Source organism: Schistocerca piceifrons, chromosome 1 (genome assembly GCF_021461385.2).
Source record: "Schistocerca piceifrons isolate TAMUIC-IGC-003096 chromosome 1, iqSchPice1.1, whole genome shotgun sequence".
Taxonomy (NCBI): Eukaryota; Metazoa; Arthropoda; class Insecta; order Orthoptera; family Acrididae; genus Schistocerca; species Schistocerca piceifrons.
The window spans coordinates 815,017,768-815,039,085 of record NC_060138.1 but is presented as its reverse complement, the minus strand read 5'-3'; the positions used below and the strand labels follow the sequence as shown (position 1 = coordinate 815,039,085).

Here is a 21,318-nt window from a genome sequence, read left to right as displayed (position 1 = left end):
CTATATGACAGAGTTCTGTGCTCTGAATATCTGCGTTTATTGGCTGGTGAGATCACGTGACGTGAGCTATGATTGGCTTAAAAAAGCACATCGCAATCTCGGGTTCATCGTTTTGGAAACTAACATGTAATATGAAAATATGCAGTGTACTTGTTACTGCACATCAAATATATTTCCTTTTTTTCCACTTGTGGTCGTTTATTGATGTACTGGAAATTTTAAGCTGATGCATAAAACCTTAACACTTCAAAGGATTGATAAGTTTTACAGTTTCGAGAGAAAGTATACTGTCACTTAACAGGGAAAAAGTGTATTTTTAGCCGGGAAATCGAGGAATTTGTTTTTCCTTGTCTGCATATACACCCTGTGCAACTACATGTTATTTCAAATCATATTTTTAGCAAACAGTCAATATGTAATGTCTCTTTTATTGCCATAGTCTTAAAGCTAATGAACTGCACTGTGTATTAGGTACCATTTGTATGCTATTTTCAAATAAAGTGAAAATGAGTTTGCCCATACCTTGCATTGTGTAGTAGTACAATAATTTGAAAATTTTCTGAACACATTTAAATACTTAAAGGAAAATGTTAGTCACCATTGATACAAAACAGTATATTTTTATGTTTCAGTGGTTTACGGTCAACTTCCGATGCAGCAATAAAATTGCCAACAGGCACGAAGTCATCAGTTGCTCCTGATATTGGAACAATCCACAAGGCCCTGTTCAACAAATCCTAATTTTCTGGCAGTTCTGTCTAATGGCATAAAACCATATGGACAAATTTGTTTAAAGTTGTGTTTTGACCTTAGCAAACAGTGTGTGTAGGCACATTGTACAATATGCATGATTTTGTTGACGTGTATACTTACAAAAAGCAGATGTAAAGGAAGCAGGGACACATCCTGTATGTTCTGGTTAAAATACTGTCATTTATATTGCTGTGGAACTTTTGAAGTGCTGTTGTTTTTTGCCTGCCAAAGAAAGCTCCACTGCTCCTTTATTATTGGTAGCATTTCGTGTTTCACTTGGCAAGAGTGAATGTACACGATTTTTAGCAATGTGTCTGTTGAATGCAAACATTAAAAGCTCTTTCACAACAGTACTGTTATAACTTAAAAATTTAAAGCAATATCTATTTTTAATAATGCAGAGCATAGACAGTAGAATCACCCTTGGCAGATGATTGTAGTTGGCAGTTAATGCAAGTATGCAGCATATGTTAAAATATAGAACTTAATCTTTCAGAACAAGAAGCTTGTTCAACAGGAGTAACTGAACAGAGCAGTGAAGTGTGAACACGACGAAGACCTGCTTGGGGTGCATCATATTTATCGATTAAATAAATTTCTTTGTTTCCCTACCTGTCTGTCCTGAACTATTTTTTTAGTGTGAAGTTGTTACATTATTTAACAATACATTGAGTGTTTCCTCTGGGATGATAAAAATAGCGATCAGGGCTAGACCTGATTTCTCATGCTGTTACTTTTAAGTTTTTGTTTTGATTTTGTAAGGGTTGCCTTTTCTAAATATGTGTAACACGTGAGACTTGGCCAACTGATATGATACTGAGAAGACAAGTGATTTCTGCTGTCTGTGAGGATATCACACTGGGAAACAAATGTATGTTCATTGCTATTAAAATGCCTTTGTCACATTATTTTCTTCTGCATGTTTCTGAAGTCCTTAAAAATTATTCTATCTAGTCGTGTGTCATTTTCAAGTAGCAACTGCTTAAAAGTGATATTACATTTGGAATATTGAACAACATAATGTGAAATGAGTGCACAAGACCAAATATCAGAAACTACAGTAGAGTTTGAATTTTCAGTGTGTGTGTGTGTGTGTGTGTGTGTGTGTGTGTGTGTTGGGGGGGGGGGGGCACGCTCTCCCCCCACCCCCTCCTTCCAGAAAGGGTGATGGTGGGATTCCTTGTCATTGTGCTCTCCAAGGTTAGGTGGGTAGGAAGGTCAGAGTCCAGTATGCTTGTTAGAGAGGTCACATCTGAGATATGGAGGAGGCTCTGCAAATTGTGACTCCTGTCAGTATGAATGACTGGGTTGAGAGGGTAGGTGGACGCTGTGAAGAAGACAGCTAGCATTACCTGTGAGGTGGAAGCAGAGCTAGCATTTCACAGCATGGTTCCCAGAACCAATTGCAGTCCCCTGGTTTGGAGTTGAGTGAAAGACTTAAACCTAAGGTCCAGATGATTCCTTAACAATGTTGGATATAGATTTCTCAACCTCCACATTCGGCTGGAGAATTGGAGGACCCCCTCCTCCCCTTAATAGGTCAGGCATGCTTTACGCGCAGGAAGTTGGTAAAAGGATAGTGTAGTACATTTCACTGGTTTATGTCAGTAAGTCCAGGAGCATCAATGGAAAGGTCCCAAAACAAGTCTGATAGCAGACGTTAATAGCAATTAAAGTCTGAATTCCAATCAGAATACACTATATCACAAACATAGGTTGAACACCAGTGATGGAGCCATGTTTATAGCAGTCAAAATGTACGTAATGAATTTAGTATAGATTCCAAATGTGTAGTAATTTGGGTGAAGATATGTGTAAAAGTTGTATCAGACATGGTCATTGGATGCTTTTATAGACCCCAAGCCTCAAGGTCAGTAGTGGTGAAACATTTGAGGTGAATGTTTGAGGATAGTGTCACATAAATTCTCTGGTCATGTTACAGTGTTAGGTGGGAATTTTAGCTCACCAATTGCAGACTGGGAGACTCAAGTAATCAGGTCTGGTAGTAGGATCAGGGAATACTGTGATATTGAAACCAAAATTAATGATTCAAAAGTAAAATTCTACCAACTCAGCTGAAAATCCTAAGAAGTTTTGATGTTAAGGTTAAATCAGTAAATGTATTGAAGCCATCTGTCCAGTCTTTGTGACCACAACGGCATCAAAATAGAGGTTAATACAGAGAAGGCCACAATACTAAGCACCTTTTCCTAAAACTGTTTCACTGTGGAAGACCATGCTGGTTTCTCCTTTAAATCGTTATAAATATGTCAAAATGAGGGTGGTTGGAATAAGTCGCCATGGATAGAAAAGCAACTGATGTTGCTCAAAAGAGGAAAGGCCACTGATCCTTACAGGATACCTGTATGATTCTACATAATGATGCAAACGAACTCTCTCCTCTTCTAGCAGCTGTGTAATGTAGTTTTCTGAAGGAGGGAAATGTTCCTAGTGATTGGAAGAAAGCACAGGTCATTTCGATTTTTTTCTAAAAGGTTCATTGAATAGGTGCACAAAATGATAGGCCTCTATATTTGATGTTGGTCTGTTTTAAAATTTTGGAACATGTGTATTACAGTGGCTCTGGAGACAAGTTCTCCTGTAAAGGAATAAATATGGGTGAAATCCAGTTCACTCTGTTTGTTAATGAGACCCATAAAGCAGTAGATAGCGTCACTTAGGTTGATGCTGTGGTCCTTGACTTCCGGAAGCTACTAGATACAGTTAGACACTGTCACCTAATAAACAAATTAAAAGTCTATGGAATATTGGACCAGCTGTGTGATTGGAATGACGAGAGTGAGTCTATTAAAAGATCACAACATGTCAATGGAAAATCCAAGATGGAATGTGTGTGTGTGTGTGTGTGTGTGTGTGTGTGTGTGTGTGTGTGTTTGCTGTCTAATTCTGATGAAGGCTTTGAAAGCTATTATTTGTGACAGTCTTTTTGTTGTGCCTGTCTGCGACTCAGCATCTCCGCTATAGAGTAGCAACTTTCATTTTCACAATATTGTTACAGATCACAACATGTTATTCTCAACAAAGAGAAATCTTAGACATTGGATGTACCCCAAGGGAGTGTTTTCACAACATGTATAAATCACCTAGTGGTGAAAGTTCCATGAGCTTTCTGCAGATGATGCTGTTGTGTACAGCATGTCACAATGCTAGAAAATTGTAGCAAAATGCAAGAAGACCTGCAGACAATTGTTTGATGCAGGGATTGGCAGTTGACTCCCAACATAAATGAATGTAATGTGTTGCACACAATTAGGCAGAAAGAGCCAATATTGTAGGGTTACATGATTGCAGAACAGTCACTGGAAACAGATGCACCTGTAGCTGCATGTACACTAAATTTAAAAACATATTTCGGTTTACATCATTGTTTGCAACACTATTCCATTGAAATCAGCAACATATTGGCAGTAAGGTTCATTGTTCGTGTCTCCATCTACACTAGTGCCAACCTTTTTACATAACTATTCACATAGTCAGCTATGCTCAACTGGCAGCGAACCTTTCACATTGTGTTGTCACAGCAAGAGCTACCATATGACAGTAAAAAGGAAGAACTAATGATAGATATGTGGTGATGCATTAATAATACTTGACGAAATAAGGAAATAAAACATAGTTGCTGTTGGTGGATGAAAGCATTTAGTGGCTTCCAACACACTGCACGTAATTCCAAACCTTTTTCTTGTTGACACCCCTCGCCCCCCGCAGAATGAAGAAAGGAAAGTTTATGGCTTACTACATATTTTCTGTTCATGCAGTAAAACATCAGCATCAGACATGACAATTTCTCACTTTTTTACTACAGACCCTATTCACAACACAGGTTTGCTGATAGCATCTACATATACCATTGAATGTGTGAGTAAAATTATCAGTGTGTGACACACAGTGCAGGAGATATGATATATATATATATATATATATATATATATATATATATATATATATATATATATATATATATATATATATATATATATATATATATATATCTAAAAAGAAAGATGATGAAACTTACCAAACAAAAGCGCTGGCAGGTCGATAGACACACTAACAAACACAAACATACACACAAAATTCAAGCTTTCGCAACCAATGGTTGCCTCGTCAGGAAAGAGGGAAGGAGAAGGAAAGACAAAAGGATATGGGTTTTAAGGGAGAGGGTAAGGAGTCATTCCAATCCCGGGAGCGGAAAGACTTACCTTAGGGGGAAAAAAGGACAGGTATACACTCGCGCACACACACACATATCCATCCACACATACACAGACACAAGCAGACATTTTTTCTTCTTCCTTCTCCTTCCCTCTTTCCTGATGAGGCAACAGTTTGTTGCGAAAGCTTGAATTTTGTGTGTATGTTTGTGTTTGTTTGTGTGTCTATCGACCTGCCAGCACTTTTGTTCGGTAAGTCACCTCATCTTTGTTTTTATATATAATTTTTCCCACGTGGAATGTTTCCTTCCATATATGTGTGTGTGCAAAAAAAATTGTTTTTGCTTAAAATGTAGTTCAAATTACCCTAACCATGTTCATCTAGCATTTCATAGTGAGAAAAAGATGTAATTAGTGTTGGTAGAAGAGAGCATGTAGTGACTTCCAAGAAACTATAAGCATAATTAAAAAAAAAAAAAAAAATTACTTACAGGCTTTATGTCAAGTATTTAACACATCAACGTATTTGTAAAGTAATCAGAGGTTATTTACTGGTACTATAGAAGACGTGTTGGAATGACATGCTGTGTGAGCTGAATTGCAAGATAGTTCTAGTGTTCATAGCTTTGGATTTTGAAATTCCAATAAATATTATGGAGCCAGTTGTTTCAAAGAAAGACACACATTTCAGAAAAGAAATTCCTGTGAAGGAATTACTTCAGTTTTAGCCCATATCAGACAGTTTCTGCAGTTTGTGAACTGTGGTAGTCCACGAGCCACGAACACTGTTGCAGAACATGTTTTGAACTCGGTGTAAATCCACCTTAAGAGTACATGTATGGAGTGATTTAAAGTGGAACAACCACATAAACCTAATTGCAGGTAAGACATTCCAGACAGATTCACTGAAAGAATTGTCACAAAGTGTAATTGACCCACAAAAGAGGTATCTTACAAAACCTTTGTTCATCTTATTCTTGAATATTGCACATCATTATGTTGTACCAGATAGGATTGACAAAAGAAATAGAGAATATCCAAAGAAGAGCAGTGTGTTTTGTTCATCTCGTAATCACAAAAATGTCATGTAAATGCTCAGCCAGCTTCAGTGGCAGATGTTGCAACGGAGGCATTGTTCATCAGTGTGGTTTACTGTTAAAATTCTGAGAGCATATATTTTTTAGAAGAGCCAACCAATATAGCGCTTCCTCCTACAGATATCTTGCAAAAAGGTCATGACTGTAAAATCAGAGAAATTAAGTCACATTCGTTCTTCCTGTGAACCATTCACAACTGGAACTGGAAAGGGAGAAATGACAGTAGTACATAAAGTATCTTCTATAACACACCATAAGGTGATGTGGGGAACTTAGATGCAGATGTAGACAGAAGAGAAAAATATGGTTACTGAAAGATGATCAACTTTATTTAAGAGGAGGTATAAGTGCAGATAAGTCTGATCTTAAGCTTAACATCAGGAGGAAAATTTGAACAGAAGCTAGGACAGATCTGAGGCTCTTTTGGCTAAAAAAATAACTAAAGTTGGAGAATGACAAACATAATTCTGAGAACACAAATGTACAAAAATTACAGGAAAGATGGGATGATAAAAAATAAATCTTGTTTGATAGGATGGAGAGAATGGATATGATGAGGAAGGTTAAAAACGAGAGGTCACCCACAGCACTAGATGGAGGTACCCACTCGTTGTGAGTACTAGGGAGATAAAAATGAAGAAGGTATGAGAGAGGGGTCAAAAGTAGTACATTAATAAGCATTGTTCAAGTTTCAGTCCAAAGATGATATACTGAGAAGTTCTGAAGGCAAGTTGCACACGAGCTAACAGAGACTCACCATGGTTTACGTATAACAAGGTACTTTATGCCAAAACATTATGACCACTGGCCAGCACAGTGTTGGGTGCCACCTGGTGGTGTTCTGGGTGACTGCAGACGGGGAAGTCAATTGAGATAAGAGACTTTGACAAAGGGCCAGAGCCTATGGATGAGTATCTAAAAAACGGTGAAGCTGATTGAATGTTTAAGTGCTGCTGTTGTGAGCATCTATGGCAAGAGGTAGAAGGACAATGAAACTACCACTAGGAGGTAAATGGTTGGACATCCACGACTGTTCACAGAATGAGGTGTTCAGAGGCTTGTCTGCTCTGTGAAGTAGGATAGATGGTGACCTATGGCCTCTCTACCAAAACAATACAATGCTGGCACATGCACAATTGTTTCGGAAATGTTGAACATGGAGTTCCGCAGCAGACCACCCCTACATGTTCACATGTTGACCCATCGACATTGTCAATTAGGGTTGCAGTGGAGATGAGACCATGGGGGTTCGATTGTTGATCAGTGGAAATGTGTCAACTCTTCGGGTAATCACATTTTTGCTACACTAAGTCATTGGTTGTCCTGGATGTAATTGGTCGTCTCCACAAACAGTCTCTGTGGTGAATGACGGCTCAAAACATTCAGCGCCACAGATGCAGGCTGATGGGAGCAGTATTATACAATGGGAGACATTCTCTTGCACTTGCTTGGGACCTGTGGTAGTAATCAAAAACACACTGACAGCACGACTCACCTACACCACTTCATGCTTGATGTCTTCTCTGATGGTGATTTCATCTTTCAGCAGTAGAAGTGTGTATGTGTCAGAGCCAGAACCATTCTACAGTGGTTTGAGGAGCATTATAGTGCACTCGCGTTGATGTCTAAGTGACCAAGTTTGCCTGGTGTAAATCTTGTGGAACCCCCACATGGTTTGTTATTGGGTGCCATCACTGTGTACGGAAATCAGTGACTCGTTATTGAGAGAGAGAGAGAGAGAGAGTGTCCAAAGTATTAGCTCCAACACACCAAACCAGCAGCACGCTCGTTGCTCAGTCCACAGATCGCATGACAATTGACTTATGCCAAATTATTTAGGAATAAAAGTGACAACTCACTGAAAGGCAGAAGCACTGCGTCGTCAATAGATACACAAACAAAAGGCATAAAGCTTTGCCAGCTTTCAGAATGTACTTGCCTTTTCAAACTTGTAGGGGAAAGGTGTGCACGCACCCAAACTTGCGAGTGTCCACACACACACACACACACACACACACACACACTACTGGGTGGTGGTCCGAGTTACCTTAGGATTAGGCCAGTAAGGTTATGATAGTGAAGGATGTGCTTAAGGATAGCTCCCATCTGCACAGCTCAGAAATGCTGGTAGTGGTGTGGAGCATCCAGATGGCACGGGTTATGCAGCAGACTCTCATGTGCTCTGCAGAATGTTGTGCCACTGGGTGGTCCACCTTGCTTTTGGCAACAGTTTGATGTGGCCATTCAGTCTAGTTGACTGTTGGTTGTCATACCAATGTAAAATGCTGTGCAGTGGTTGCAGCAGAGCTGGTATGTAACATGGCTGCTTACACAGATGGTCCTGTCCTGATAGGGTAACATAAGCCTGTGACAGGACTGGAATAAGTGGTGCTGAGCGGGTGGATTGGCACATCTTGCATCTGGGTTTTCTATAGGGTATGATCCCTGTGGCAGGGGATTGGGGGTGGGAGTGGCATAAGGATGGAATAAAATGTTGGGGTAGTTGGGTGAGTGGCAGAACACCACTTTAAGAGGGGTTGGAAGTATCTTGGGGTAGGATGTCACTTATTTAAGACATGATGATAGGTAATCGAAGCCCTGACGAAGGATGTGGTTGAGTCGTTCCAGTCTGGGGTGGTATTTCGTGACAAGGGGGTCGCTTCTTTGTGGTCGGTTCTTGGGATGGCTGTGAGATGCAGATGTGTCTACCACAGGTGGCCAGGCTGTGATGAGAACTCCCTCATCCAGTACGCTGGAGGCCTCACAAAGGCCTTCGCAGACAGGCAATAGCCTTCAGACTTAATTCACGAACAGATTTCCCGTGCATATTCTCACACACACCTGATCCTCACAGCCATCCCAAGAACAAACCACAAAGAAGTGTCTCTCTGGTCACCCAATACCACCCTGGACTGGAACGACTCAACCATATCCATCGTTAGGGCTTTGATTACCTATCAGGGCCTGTGTGTGTATGTGTTTTCCTTACAAGTTTGAAAAAGGAAGCGTATTCCAAAAGCTAGCAAAGCTCTGTACCTTTTGTTTGTGTGCCTATTGACAACGCAGTGCGTCTGCCTTTTTGTGAGTCATCTCCTCTATTTGTAAATAATTCATAATTCTTGAACAGAATTTTCTGTTCTTTAATATTACAAGCCAAATTGTGTGATCTCTTCAGGGGTATTCCAGATAACCAGTGCCCTCTGGGTAGTGAGGCCACTGTGGTCGTTAATAATCTTTTGGTTTCCACAGTGACATCAGGTGGTGCCACTACATCCCCTTACCCTCAGCAGCAACAAACGGCAGAGAAGAATTTAGGTGGTGCACAGTCCAGAGGAAAGGCGACAAATTGATACCTTTAGGTGTTGCTGCGGAAGTGCAGAGGAGGACTAGGTGCCACAGAAGCTGAACAAGTTCCACAGGGATGGAGAAACCAGCTGTTCCTGATCGGGCTGGCAAAAGCGAAGTGGATTTTGGCAGCATTGGTGAGTAAAGGGGGATGCCACTGTAAACAAAATGGACTCATGATGGGCGAAGTTCACTTACAGATCCAGATTTGGTGATATCTGAATTTCTGGTCCTATGCTATGGGGGAAGGGCGTGGCCTTAGCAACGACATGCACTGACAGTGGGTGCAGCATGTGATTGCCAGCCGAGACAGTGCTCTGCTGGGCTGTTTCATTCAGTTGGAATGGTACTAAGTTCATTATAACACCACAGAGGATGTTAGGAGTGAGATTAGACATCATTTCCCTATGGGTGATGGCTGTGACATAGTCTTTCTGTGGTGGAATAGCACCTGGGAAGAAAATATCATCACGATTTGCTGCACTGTTGTGAATATCTTGTAAGAAGTGATCCACAACATGCTGAAACGTGGCAGGGACTAAAGAAATTCCAAAAGGTAACTTATTATAATGGTAAAGATCCTGTGGCACATTTAGCATGAAATAAACCTGAGATGCTGCATCTGAGGGATTAGAAAATATACCAGTGGGAGGCAAATTTTACTGAATGAAGTGTCATTGTTTAATTTCCCAGTGAGTTCATGTGGAGTTGGTACGGGATAATTTCTATTTCTGCCTGTACGTTGATTGTTACTTTGAAATCACTTCAAATTTTCTGGGTGCTACTGAGTTTTCAAGCTGTTACCAGGAGAGTGACGCGTTGACAATGGGGAATAGGCATGAACACGCCTTTATGAGTGTCAAGCTGTGTTTGGAGAGCAAATTTTAGAGCCAAGGGCATAAGACAAGCTTTGAAAAAAAAAAAAAAAAAAAATGTGGTACAGACATAGCTTGAAGAGTGGTGTGAGCTTCAAAATCAATTGTCTTCCTAATCTAGATGAGAAGTTTGAGCACATCTGACAAAGTGAGTCTTTATGATGACACAAGGCCTTTCGGAATATACAGGGTGGTCCATTGATAGTGACCGGGCCAAATATCCCACGAAATAAGCATCAAACGAAAAAACTACAAACAACGAAACTCGTCTAGCTTGAAAGGGGAAACCAGATGGCGCTATGGTTGGCCCGCTAGATGGTGCCGCCATAGGTCAAACTGATATCAACTGCGTTTTTTAAATAGGAACCCCCATTTTTTATTACATATTCGTGTAGTACGTAAAGAAATATGATGTTTTAGATGGGCTACTTTTTTCGCTTTGTGATAGATGGCGCTGTAATAGTCACAAACATATAAGTACGTGGTATCACGTAACATAACGCCAGTGTGGACGGTATATGCTTCGTGATACGTTACCGACGATAAAATGGACCGTTTACCAATTGCGGAAAAGATCGATATCATGTTGATGTATGGCTATTGTGATCAAAATGCCCAACGGACAAGTGCTATGTATGCTGCTCGGTATCCTGGATGACTATCCAAATGTCCGGACTGTTCGCCAGATAGTTACTTTATTTAAGGAAACAGGAAGTATTCAGCCACATGTGAAACGTCAACCACAACCTGCAACTAATGATGATGGCCAAGTAGGTGTTTTAACTGCTGTCGCGGCTAATCCGCACATCAATAGCAGACAAATTGCGCGAGAATCAGGAATCTCAAAAACGTCAAGTGTTGAGAATGCTACATCAACATCGATTGCAACCGTACCATATTTCTATGCACCAGGATTTGCATGGCGACGACTTTGAACGTCGTGTACAGTTCTGCCACTGGGCACAAGAGAAGTTACGGGACAATGACAGATTTTTTGCATGCATTCTATTTAGTGACGAAGCGTCATTAACCAGCAGCAGTAATGTAAAGTGGCATAATATGCACTATTGGGCAATGGAAAATCCACGATGGCTGTGACAAGTGGAACATCAGCGACCTAGGCGTGTTAATGTATGGTGCAGCATTATGGGAGGAAGGATAATTAGCCCTCATTTTATCGATGGCAATCTAAATGGTGCAATGTATGCTGATTTCGTATGTAATGTTCTACCAAAGTTACTACAAGATGTTTCACTGCATGACAGAATGGCGATGTACTTCCAACAAGATGGATGTCCAGCAAATAGCTTGCGTGTGGTTGAAGTGGTATTGAATAGCATATTTCATGACAGGTGGATTGGTCGTCGAAGCACCATACCATGGCCCGCATGTTCACCGAATCTGATGTCCCCTGGATTTCTTTCTGTGGGGAAAGTTGAAGGATATTTGCTATCGTGATCCACCAACAACGCCTGACAATGTGTGTCAATGCATTGTCAATGTATGTGCGAACATTACGGAAGGCGAACTACTCGCTGTTGAAAGGAATGTTGTTATACGTATTGCCAAATGCATTGAGGTTGACGGACATCATTTTGAGCATTTATTGCATTAATGTGGTATTTACAGGTAATCACGCTGTAACAGCATGCGTTCTCAGAAATGATAAGTTCACAAAGGCACATGTATCACATTGGAACAACCAAAATAAAATGTTCAAACGTAGCTACATTCTGTATTTTAATTTTAAAAACCTACCTGTTAGCAACTGTTCATCTAAAATTGTGAGCCATATGTTCGTGACTATTACAGCGCCATCTATAAAAAAGCGAAAAAAGTGTTCCAACTAAAACATTCATATTTATTTACGTATTACAAGAGTATGTAATAAAAAGTTGTGGTTCCTATTTAAAAAACGCAGTTGATATCTGTTTGACCTGTCTGGCCTTCTAGCGGGCCAACCATAGTGCCATCTGGTTTCCCCCTTCAAGCTAGACAAGTTTCATTCTTTGTAGTTTTTTCATTTGATGCTTATTTCGTGAGATATTTGGCCCGGTCACGATCAATGGACCACCCTGCATAGGGTGCACTGTTTCACGAGTTGTAAATTCAAAAGTGTGGAAAGAATCTGTCCCAAAAACATACCCACTTGGGGGTGAGATACCACTAGGAAATTTACTTTGCAAGTAACGTGTTTGTAAGTGAATAAAACTGAAAGATTCCCTACCAAGGAGAACTGATGATGTCCATAGGCCCAAATATTTGTGCCGGCTGCCTGTAAGGGTGCAACCATCAAGTTACATACGTAAACCGATTTAGCAAGGACACAGAAGCACCAATGTTCAGAAGTAATTTCACAGGGTGTTAGCCTATGAATGCATCTTAAGTGCACTTTGCTGGACTGTGTCTTGCAAAGTCTGCTCTTCCATAGATGTATCACTCACTTGATACACTTCCAAAGGTTGAGACATATGTGTCAGAACAGCTACAACATACCTCTTTCAGGTGCCCCTTTCTGCCACAACTGTGGCATTTTGCATACCAATGGTGGCATGCACTGTGTTGCAAAGAAAACAATGTTTATTGCTGAGGCGCAACGGCACTGTTGCTGATGTGGCCCGTTGCCATACGATTGTTTGCGAGGTTGTTTAAGCTGTGGAGTAGGTGGGGGGGCCTGCTGGAGATGGTGCAACACACTGTGTGACCAGTGCTGAAGAGCTGACTTCTGTGACGTCTTCTCCCATCAAAAACAAACTTTGGGCCTCATGGATAGTTTCATAGTCTTGAGCAGTTGACATTATTTCAATCAAAGACGAATCTGATTTCGTCATTGCATGGTTTTTCACTTCCAAGTCTGTGTAAAATGCGCGCAATGCCCTAATTAGAGAGTTTGCATAATTTTGCCAGCTCAAACAAATAAAACTACAAATCTGATGTAATTTTTGTAAGTTGTTGGCCCAGTCCACATATTATTGATGGAGGTCTTTTTTCTGCTGCTAAAATTCTAATCTGGCTGCAATACTGTGTTTTCTCACTGAAAAATGTTCTTGCAATGAAGACAGTATTCCAGACAGTTCAAGTTTACAGCTCCAGTTTTTGTTTTAGTTGATACAGTTACAGGTTCATGACAAGAACTTGGTCTTTGGCTTTCTGTATGTAAATGTCACTAACCAAAATACAGTGGAACCTTGCAGTATCTTACTTGTACTGCAAAACAGTCATTAAGCGAAACAATTTACCCCATATAAATTATTGTAAAATATTATAATGTGATCCATGCAGAAAAAGTACTAAAAGTTTTGTTTTAGTCGTGCCATTTATTCAAAGAAAATTATGCATACAGTATTATATACTTTATATCTAAAAACAAAGATAATGAGACTTACCAAACGAAAGTGCTGGCAGGTCGATAGACACACAAACAAACATAAACATACACACAAAATTCTAGTTTTCGCAACCAACAGTTGCTTCATCAGGAAAGAGGGAAGGAGAAGGAAAGACGAAAGGATGTGGGTTTTTAGGGAGAGGGTATATACTTTATTATTCATGATACATAACTAATTCTTTTTTACTGGGAAGCTATCTATAGTCATTTGTTTTTGCCAACGTTTCCAACACTTGGTGAAAATGCAACACAGCATTATCTTCAGATAAATTTGTAGCACTCAAAGTCACTGCTTTATTGGGGTGATGATTTTCAGTGTATGATGCAACCGATTCCCATGCTTACAGCATTTATCTTATTGCACCACAAGATTACTGCTTCAACATTGCCTCCTCCTCCTCCGCCTCCTCTGAAGAAGAAGAAGAAGAAATTCCTCTCCACAACTTCCTGCTGTGAAACACACTGCAACTCCATAAGCTCTTCGGTGGTCATTTCTTGGCTGTGATCTTCCACAAGCTCATTGATATCATTGGTATAGACTTCTAGTCCTGTGCTCTTGGCCAAAGACACAATTTCATTGATTTCCGGCTCCACAGGTACTGACTCAATTACCTCAAAGTCATATTCAACAATGCACTTCGACCAAAGCTTCATCCAAGCAGAAGTGAGAGTTCTGTTGGTAAACCCTTCCGACACCGATCATCTTGATGTAGGCAACGATGTTTGAAATGATTTTTCCAAAGCTCTTCACCTGCTCTTCTGGACTTTACACTTCTTGAAGGTTCATGGAGTTTCTGAATAGTAAACAAGTAGAAGTTTAATTTTCAAATCACTACTTGCATTGGCACAGAATAGCAGTGTGAGATGGTTTTTCATTGGCTAGTGACCGGACAATGAATTCTCCTCAGCTGTTGTAAAGGTACACTTTGGCATTCTTTTCCAGAATAGACATGTCTCGTTACAATTAAAAACCTGCTGCAGCAGATAACTCTCAGAATCTACAAACATCTTGAAGTAGCTGATGAAGTTCTCTGCTAACTTTGTGTTAGAGCTTGCTGCTCTGCCATGCCTCACAAAGTTGTAGATGCTGGTTCTTCTCTCAAACTTCTCAAACCACCCACAGCTTCCCTTAAAAATTAAAAGTGTTATTTATTCTGAAGTCTTGTAATCGCACGTTTACAAAATTTTTTAAAAATAACCTTAAAACAACAAAAACTGAAACTAAGGAGTTTTCTTCATTCAGAGTCTGTGATTTATTACACTTAGGTGCCAAAGAAACTGGTATATCTCAAATACAGAGATGTAAACAGGCACAATATAGTGCTGCAGTTGGCAATGCCTGTAAAGACAAGTGTCTTGCAGTTGTTAGATCAGTTACTGCTGCTGCAGTGGCAGGTTATCAAGACGTGAGTGAGTTTGAACGTGCTGTTATAGTTGGCAAACGAGCGATGGGACACAGCATCTCCAAGGTAGCAACGAAGCGGAGATTTGCCTGTACGACCATTTCACGAGTTAACTGTGTATATCAGGAATATGGTAAAACATCAGATCTTTGACATTGCTGTGACCAGAAAAAGGTCCTGCAAGAACAGGACAGACGATGACTGAAGAGAATCATTCAGCATAACGGAAATGCAATCCTTCAGCAAATTGCTGCACATTTCAGTGCTGGGCCATCAACAAGTGTCAGCGTGTGAACCATTCAACAAAACATCATTGATGTGGGCTTTCAGAGCCGAAGGCCACTCGTGTACCCTTGATGACTGCATGACACAAAGTTTTATGCCTCGCCTGGACCTGTCAGCACCATTGCTGGACTGCTCATGATTGGAAACATGTTGCCTGGTCGGACAAGTCTTGTTTCAAATTGTATCAAGCGGATGGACTTGTACAGGTTTGGAGTATGGAGACAACATCTTGAATCTGTGGACCCTGCCTGTCAGCAGGGGATTGTTCAAGCTGGTGGATGCTCTGTAGTGGTGTGGGACGTGTGCAGTTGGAGTGATATGGGACACCTGATGTGTCTAGATATAACTCTGACAGGTGAGACGTATGTAAGTATCCTGTCTGATCACCTGCATCCATTCATGTCCATTGCGCATTCTGACGGACTTGGGTAATTCCAGCAGGACAATGTGACAAGCCATACATCCAGAATTGCTGCAGATTGGCTTCAGGAACACTCTTTTGAGTTTAAACACTGCCACTGGCTACCAGACATGAACATTATTGACCATATTGGGGATGCCTTGCAACATGCTGTTCAGAACACATCTCCACCGCCTCATACTGTTATGGATTTATGGGCAGCCCTGCAGGACTTATGGTGTCAGTTCCCTCCAGCACTACTTTGGACATTAGTTGAGCCCATGACACGTCATGTTGCGACACTTATCGTGCTCGCGGAGGTGCTACATGATATTAGGCAGGTGTACCAGTTTCTTTGGTTCTTCAGTCTGTTACTGACAATGTAATAAAAGACAGATTGCTACTTACTGTAAAGAAGACATGGTAAGCTGCAGACAGGCACAATTAAAAGACACTTACATAAAGCTTTCGGCCACAGCCTTCATCAATAAAAGAGAGATACACACAAGCAACCACACTTCATGCACACTTGACCGCCACCTCCAGTATCTAGGCCCGAGGTGCTGGAGTTGGCAGTCATGTGTGCGTGAGGTGTGCTTGCTTGTGTGTAAGAAAGGTGTGCATCTCTGATGAAGGCTGTGGCTGGAAGTTTATGTAAGTGTCTTAATTGTGCCTGTCTGCAGCTTAACATGTTTTCTTTACGGTAAGTAGCAATCTGTCTTTTCCTACATTATTGATATTATTTTCTAAATTACTGAAACAGACAGGAAGCAGAGATCATGAGGGGCATGTGATTAACTGCCGCATGTGTCAATGTAATGAATTTAAAGAATAAGCTTACAAAGGTAGAAATAATTACAAACTAGGTCACACAGTAGTGTCATCAATGATCACAAAATTTAAATGCAGCCACAACACACTAACATACTTGACAGCAATTTGAGAGGTACAAATCAAAGGTAACACCATGACCATTTTGGTCACATAACTTACTAGACATTACTGAAGGCCCAAGGTAGCTTAAGTAATTTCACAGGAGAACCTGTAAAATTTTTATTTGGCACTGTGGGTGAACCACACCTCATTTTATATAATAATATGCAGGCTATGCCAGAAAAGTTATTAAAATTAGCAAGTGACACAATTCTGCCTTGGCTGGTTTGAAGGACACATTGGACACAGACACAACAAAAACATGAACAGTTACTGAAGAACAGAATAGTCCGTATAGAAATCTGATAAATTCCTTGAAAACCAAAGACTAGAATTTTTTTCTTAATAGGTGATGTTATGACAACAAATGAACAAGCCATACAGTGTTCAGCCACCTTTTATGAATTAGACCATAGTTGTGAGCAGCTCATCAGTCCCTCAGTTCATGCTCAAAAAGGCAGTTCTAGCTCTTCATATTATCAACTTAGTATAGATAGTAAGTTGGCCGCTTGGGATTAGCAAAGCGGTCTAAGGCGCTGCAGTCATGGCCTATGCGGCTGGTCCCGGCGGAGGTTCGAGTCCTCCCTCGGGCATGGCTGTGTGTGTTTGTCCTTAGGATAATTTAGGTTAAGTAGTGGTAAGCTTAGGGACTGATGACCTTAGCAGTTAAGTCCCATAAGACCTCACATACATTTGAACAAGTAAGTTATTTAGACATTATTCAGGACAAATAATAAAATGTAATGTTCCCCACACCACTACCAGAACCACATGAACATATGCTATTATGAAACATTGATATAAATTTATTTGTAACAGGTTACTTTGTAAACTTTCTATGAAATATTGTCTGTACAAGAGAAAACTGATACACCGATTTCAAAAACTTTCCTTTATGTAATGTATACTTTAGATAACGTATTCAATTGCTGAGCGAGACTGACTGTTGGTTGGCTTTGTGTCAAACAAGTGAAGAGTGTTGTGAAATAAAACTTTAAATTTCATGAAGCGCAGAATTTGAAGTAAAGAAAACTACTACGATTAAATGCCAAGAAACTAATCGTCTGCACAATGAAAACAATATAACTGAAACTCAATATCAAAGTACATTATTAACAATGCATAATGTGAAGTGCAATGTCAGAATATCAACAAAAATAATTATTGTCTACACAGAAGAAAAAAACTGTTTAAAATTACCAACACTGTCCACTAAAAATTAATGTACTTGCTAGCATGACACATGACACACCATTTGCACAAGAATGCAAGGTAAGATATGTCCTGATGTAAAAGTGACCTACCTGTTACTCAGCAAGCTGTTTTTGTACTGGCGCTATCGAAAGCAAATACAAATCAGCAGATTCTGCAGCTAAAGATAAATAATCTTCTCAGAAATGCTTCTTGAGGTGCAAGGTGCAATGCACACATTATAAAAATTCAAAATTGTACTATAAATTGTGGAGGTAGGTTTTCCTTTAAAGAAAATCATTTTTGAGAAACCACACTCTGATTATGGAGGAAAAGCAGCACAAAACAAGAAGACACAATTACAAAATTCTCTCGTAACAAAAATCACAAACATACCTTTAAATTTCCTCAAAAATCTTCATCAATATAAGAACAAGAAAATATTATACATCAGTCTCTTTATCCGCATAATAAAGTATTCTAGATAGCTTCTCCCAAATACACTCAGCGCTGCACAACTGACTAACTAACAATGGTTCAAATGGCTCTGAGCACTATGGGACTTAACATCTGAGGTCATCAGTCCCCTAGAACTTAGAACTACTTAAATCTAACTAACCTAAGGACATCACACACATCCATGCCCGAGGCAGGATTCGAACCTGTGACCGTAGCGGTCGCGCGGTTCCAGACTGAAGAGCCTAGAACCGCTCGGCCACAACGGCCGGCGCTAACACGTCACCCAAAGGTAAGACTCAACACAGAGTAAAGGATCTTATCCACCACTCCTACAGTGTGCCCAGTCATCTTTGTCCCAGTACAGTAAAGGTAAATTATTTACAATATCAAAAATGTGTGAGAACCTTGCAACATAATAAGTATACCTCTAGAAGAGAACAAGTTATCAATAAGATTAAATAATGGAAACTACAGTTACATACAGCCAGGTAAGCAGTACCACATAACTGTAACAAAGCTGGAGTAAAACAATAGAGAATTTCAGGATGGCCTGATCAACAACATATCAGATGGGTGCTACAGGGACTGCAGATTGGTGGTTCCTGAACAGAGGCAGACATGGCACGGCTGTGAAAAGTGGTAACAATGACAGTGTCCAGTATCTGTAGCTGCAGCTCGGCTGACTGGGGTACTAACTTTGAGGACTCAGTCCAGTAAATAACTTCAATATACTTATTGTGACAGTCTTCCCAACAAAATACACTTTACAAGAACGGTGATAAATGTGATGATGTTAGTAACTTTAGGCCTTTATCAATGTCAGGTTTCTCAAAAATAATAGAAAGGATAATGTATCATAGACTACACAAATTTCTTATTAAGAATAGAATATTGGTTAATGCGCAAAATGGTTTCCATAAAAATAAATCAACTGAAACAGCTATCTTCAATTTTTTTGCAACTTGTTCTAAATTCCATAAATAGAAAGGAATTAAATTGTGGATTGTTTTTAGACTTATCAAAGGCCTCTGATGTCATCGGCCATAAGTTACTGCTTAGGAAGTTATATGCCTATGGGATACGTGGAGTTGCCCACAAATGGCTTGAATCATATCTGTCGGACAGGTATCAGAAAGTGGAGACAAGCCATGCAGACAGGACATATTCATCAAGATTCGAGAGAGCTTTGTACAGAGTACCCCAGGGATCTGTATTAGGGCCATTACTGTTTTTAATATTTATCAATGACCTACCAAGTCAACTATCTGAAGCAGAGACAGTACTGTTTGCTGACGATACAAGTTTGTTTGTTAAAGCAAATAGTGAAGAGTGAAGCTGACTTACAGGAAAAAGTCACATTAGCAACAGACGAAGCAGACAGATGGTTTAATGAAAACAGACTCATTGTGAATGCCAAAAAAAAACAACGTGGATCAACTTCAGACATATTACAAATAAAATAAAAACTAACCTCACAGTAGAACTGGGTAAGTGTAAGATTGAACAAGCATCATACACTAAATTCTTGGGAGTATGGTTTAATGAACACTTAAGATGGGAAAAGCATGTAATATCATTGAACAAAAAATTAAGTCAAATATGTTATATACTTAGAATGCTTAAAAGCTCATGTAATATTAAAATAGTGTTATGTGTTTATTTCTCATTCATGCACAGTTTATTAAGATACGGTGTACAGTTTTGGAGGAACAACAGTCTAACAAAACATTCATTTAGACTACAAAAGAAGGCAGTCAGAATAATAAAAGGTATAGGATATAGAGACTCTTACAGGCATGTTTTAAAAGAATTAAAAACCATGACACTACCATCCTTATAAATATATGAAAGCATGTGTTTCTTAAAAGAACACGAGGAATTTTCTACATTAAATAGAGAATTTCACAACTACGAAACAAGCAATAGGAATGATTTCCACAGAGAGATTCATAAAACAGCTATGTATCACAAAAGTGTACTATACCAACCCAAAATCCTCTACAGTGCTCTCCCCAAAGAACTAAAAATAATACCAAAACTGCACATATTTAAAAGAGAATTAAAAAGCATGTTATTGAGCAATAGTTTTTACGGTATTGAAGAGTTTATGAATCATTGACAATAAAATCACAGTTAATATTTCCCTGACATAATAAATATGTGTAATTCCTCACATTTAAATACTTGCTGTTTCTATGAAAGTGTGAAACAGTGTTGATGTACGAATGGAAATAATCTTTGATGTGAGAATCACTAGCTTTTTTTTTTACGTTGTTATCCTACTGTTAATGTTCTTATAGTTCTATTAAAATTGTAATGTCTGAGTGACAAGTAAATTCAATTATAAATTTTCATGTACATGTATTTTAAATTGTAATATCATTTTGATGATGTACTACAAGGACGCTAATAAATTGAATTGAATTCAAATCTACAACAAGTCTAACAGTGTTGGAACTTGTGACACCAAGACTTTGAATCAACATGAGGCAGGTGTTAGTGGCTTCTTTTTATGGGCAGGTTGACAGCCATTTTAATAGGCCACGAATGGAGCCAGTGTTAAGTACTCAGCAACTTGTATGAGTGACCAGTAAAGGCCTAGCAGTGTCAGACTGTTCTGCACTGTTAGTTGGGACTATCAATCACAAAGTGGTGGTTGTTAATATTGTGCCGAGTCCTGACTGCTGAAGCAGTATTCTGGTGACTGTTACAACTTGACAAGATTTTTAAGGCAGTGGTTTTCAGAAGCAAGTGAACATGCCACTACAATCCTCCCCTTTACAGCGAAGAATTTGCACCAGAAGAATATTGTTATTGTTGTCTTCAGTCCAGAGACTGGTTTGATGCAGCTCTCCATGCTACTCTATCGTGTGCAAGCTTCTTCATCTCCCAGTACCTACTGCAACCTACATCCTTCTGAATCTGTTTAGTGTATTCATCTCTTGGTCTCCCTCTACGATTTTTATCCTCCACGCTGCCCTCCAATACTAAATTGGTGATCCCTTGATACCTCA

At 39.7% G+C, this 21,318-nt stretch overlaps 1 protein-coding gene across 1 annotated transcript in view; it reads left to right on the top strand.

The window, feature by feature from the left end:
- The window catches only part of LOC124714077, a 74,389-nt gene extending 72,728 nt beyond the window's left edge, over positions 1-1,661 (top strand). The window contains 1 exon segment of the mRNA XM_047242992.1: positions 633-1,661. Coding sequence (XP_047098948.1) covers positions 633-741 — 109 coding nt within the window. The 3' untranslated portion in view covers positions 742-1,661.
- Positions 1,662-21,318: the final 19,657 nt, after the last annotated feature.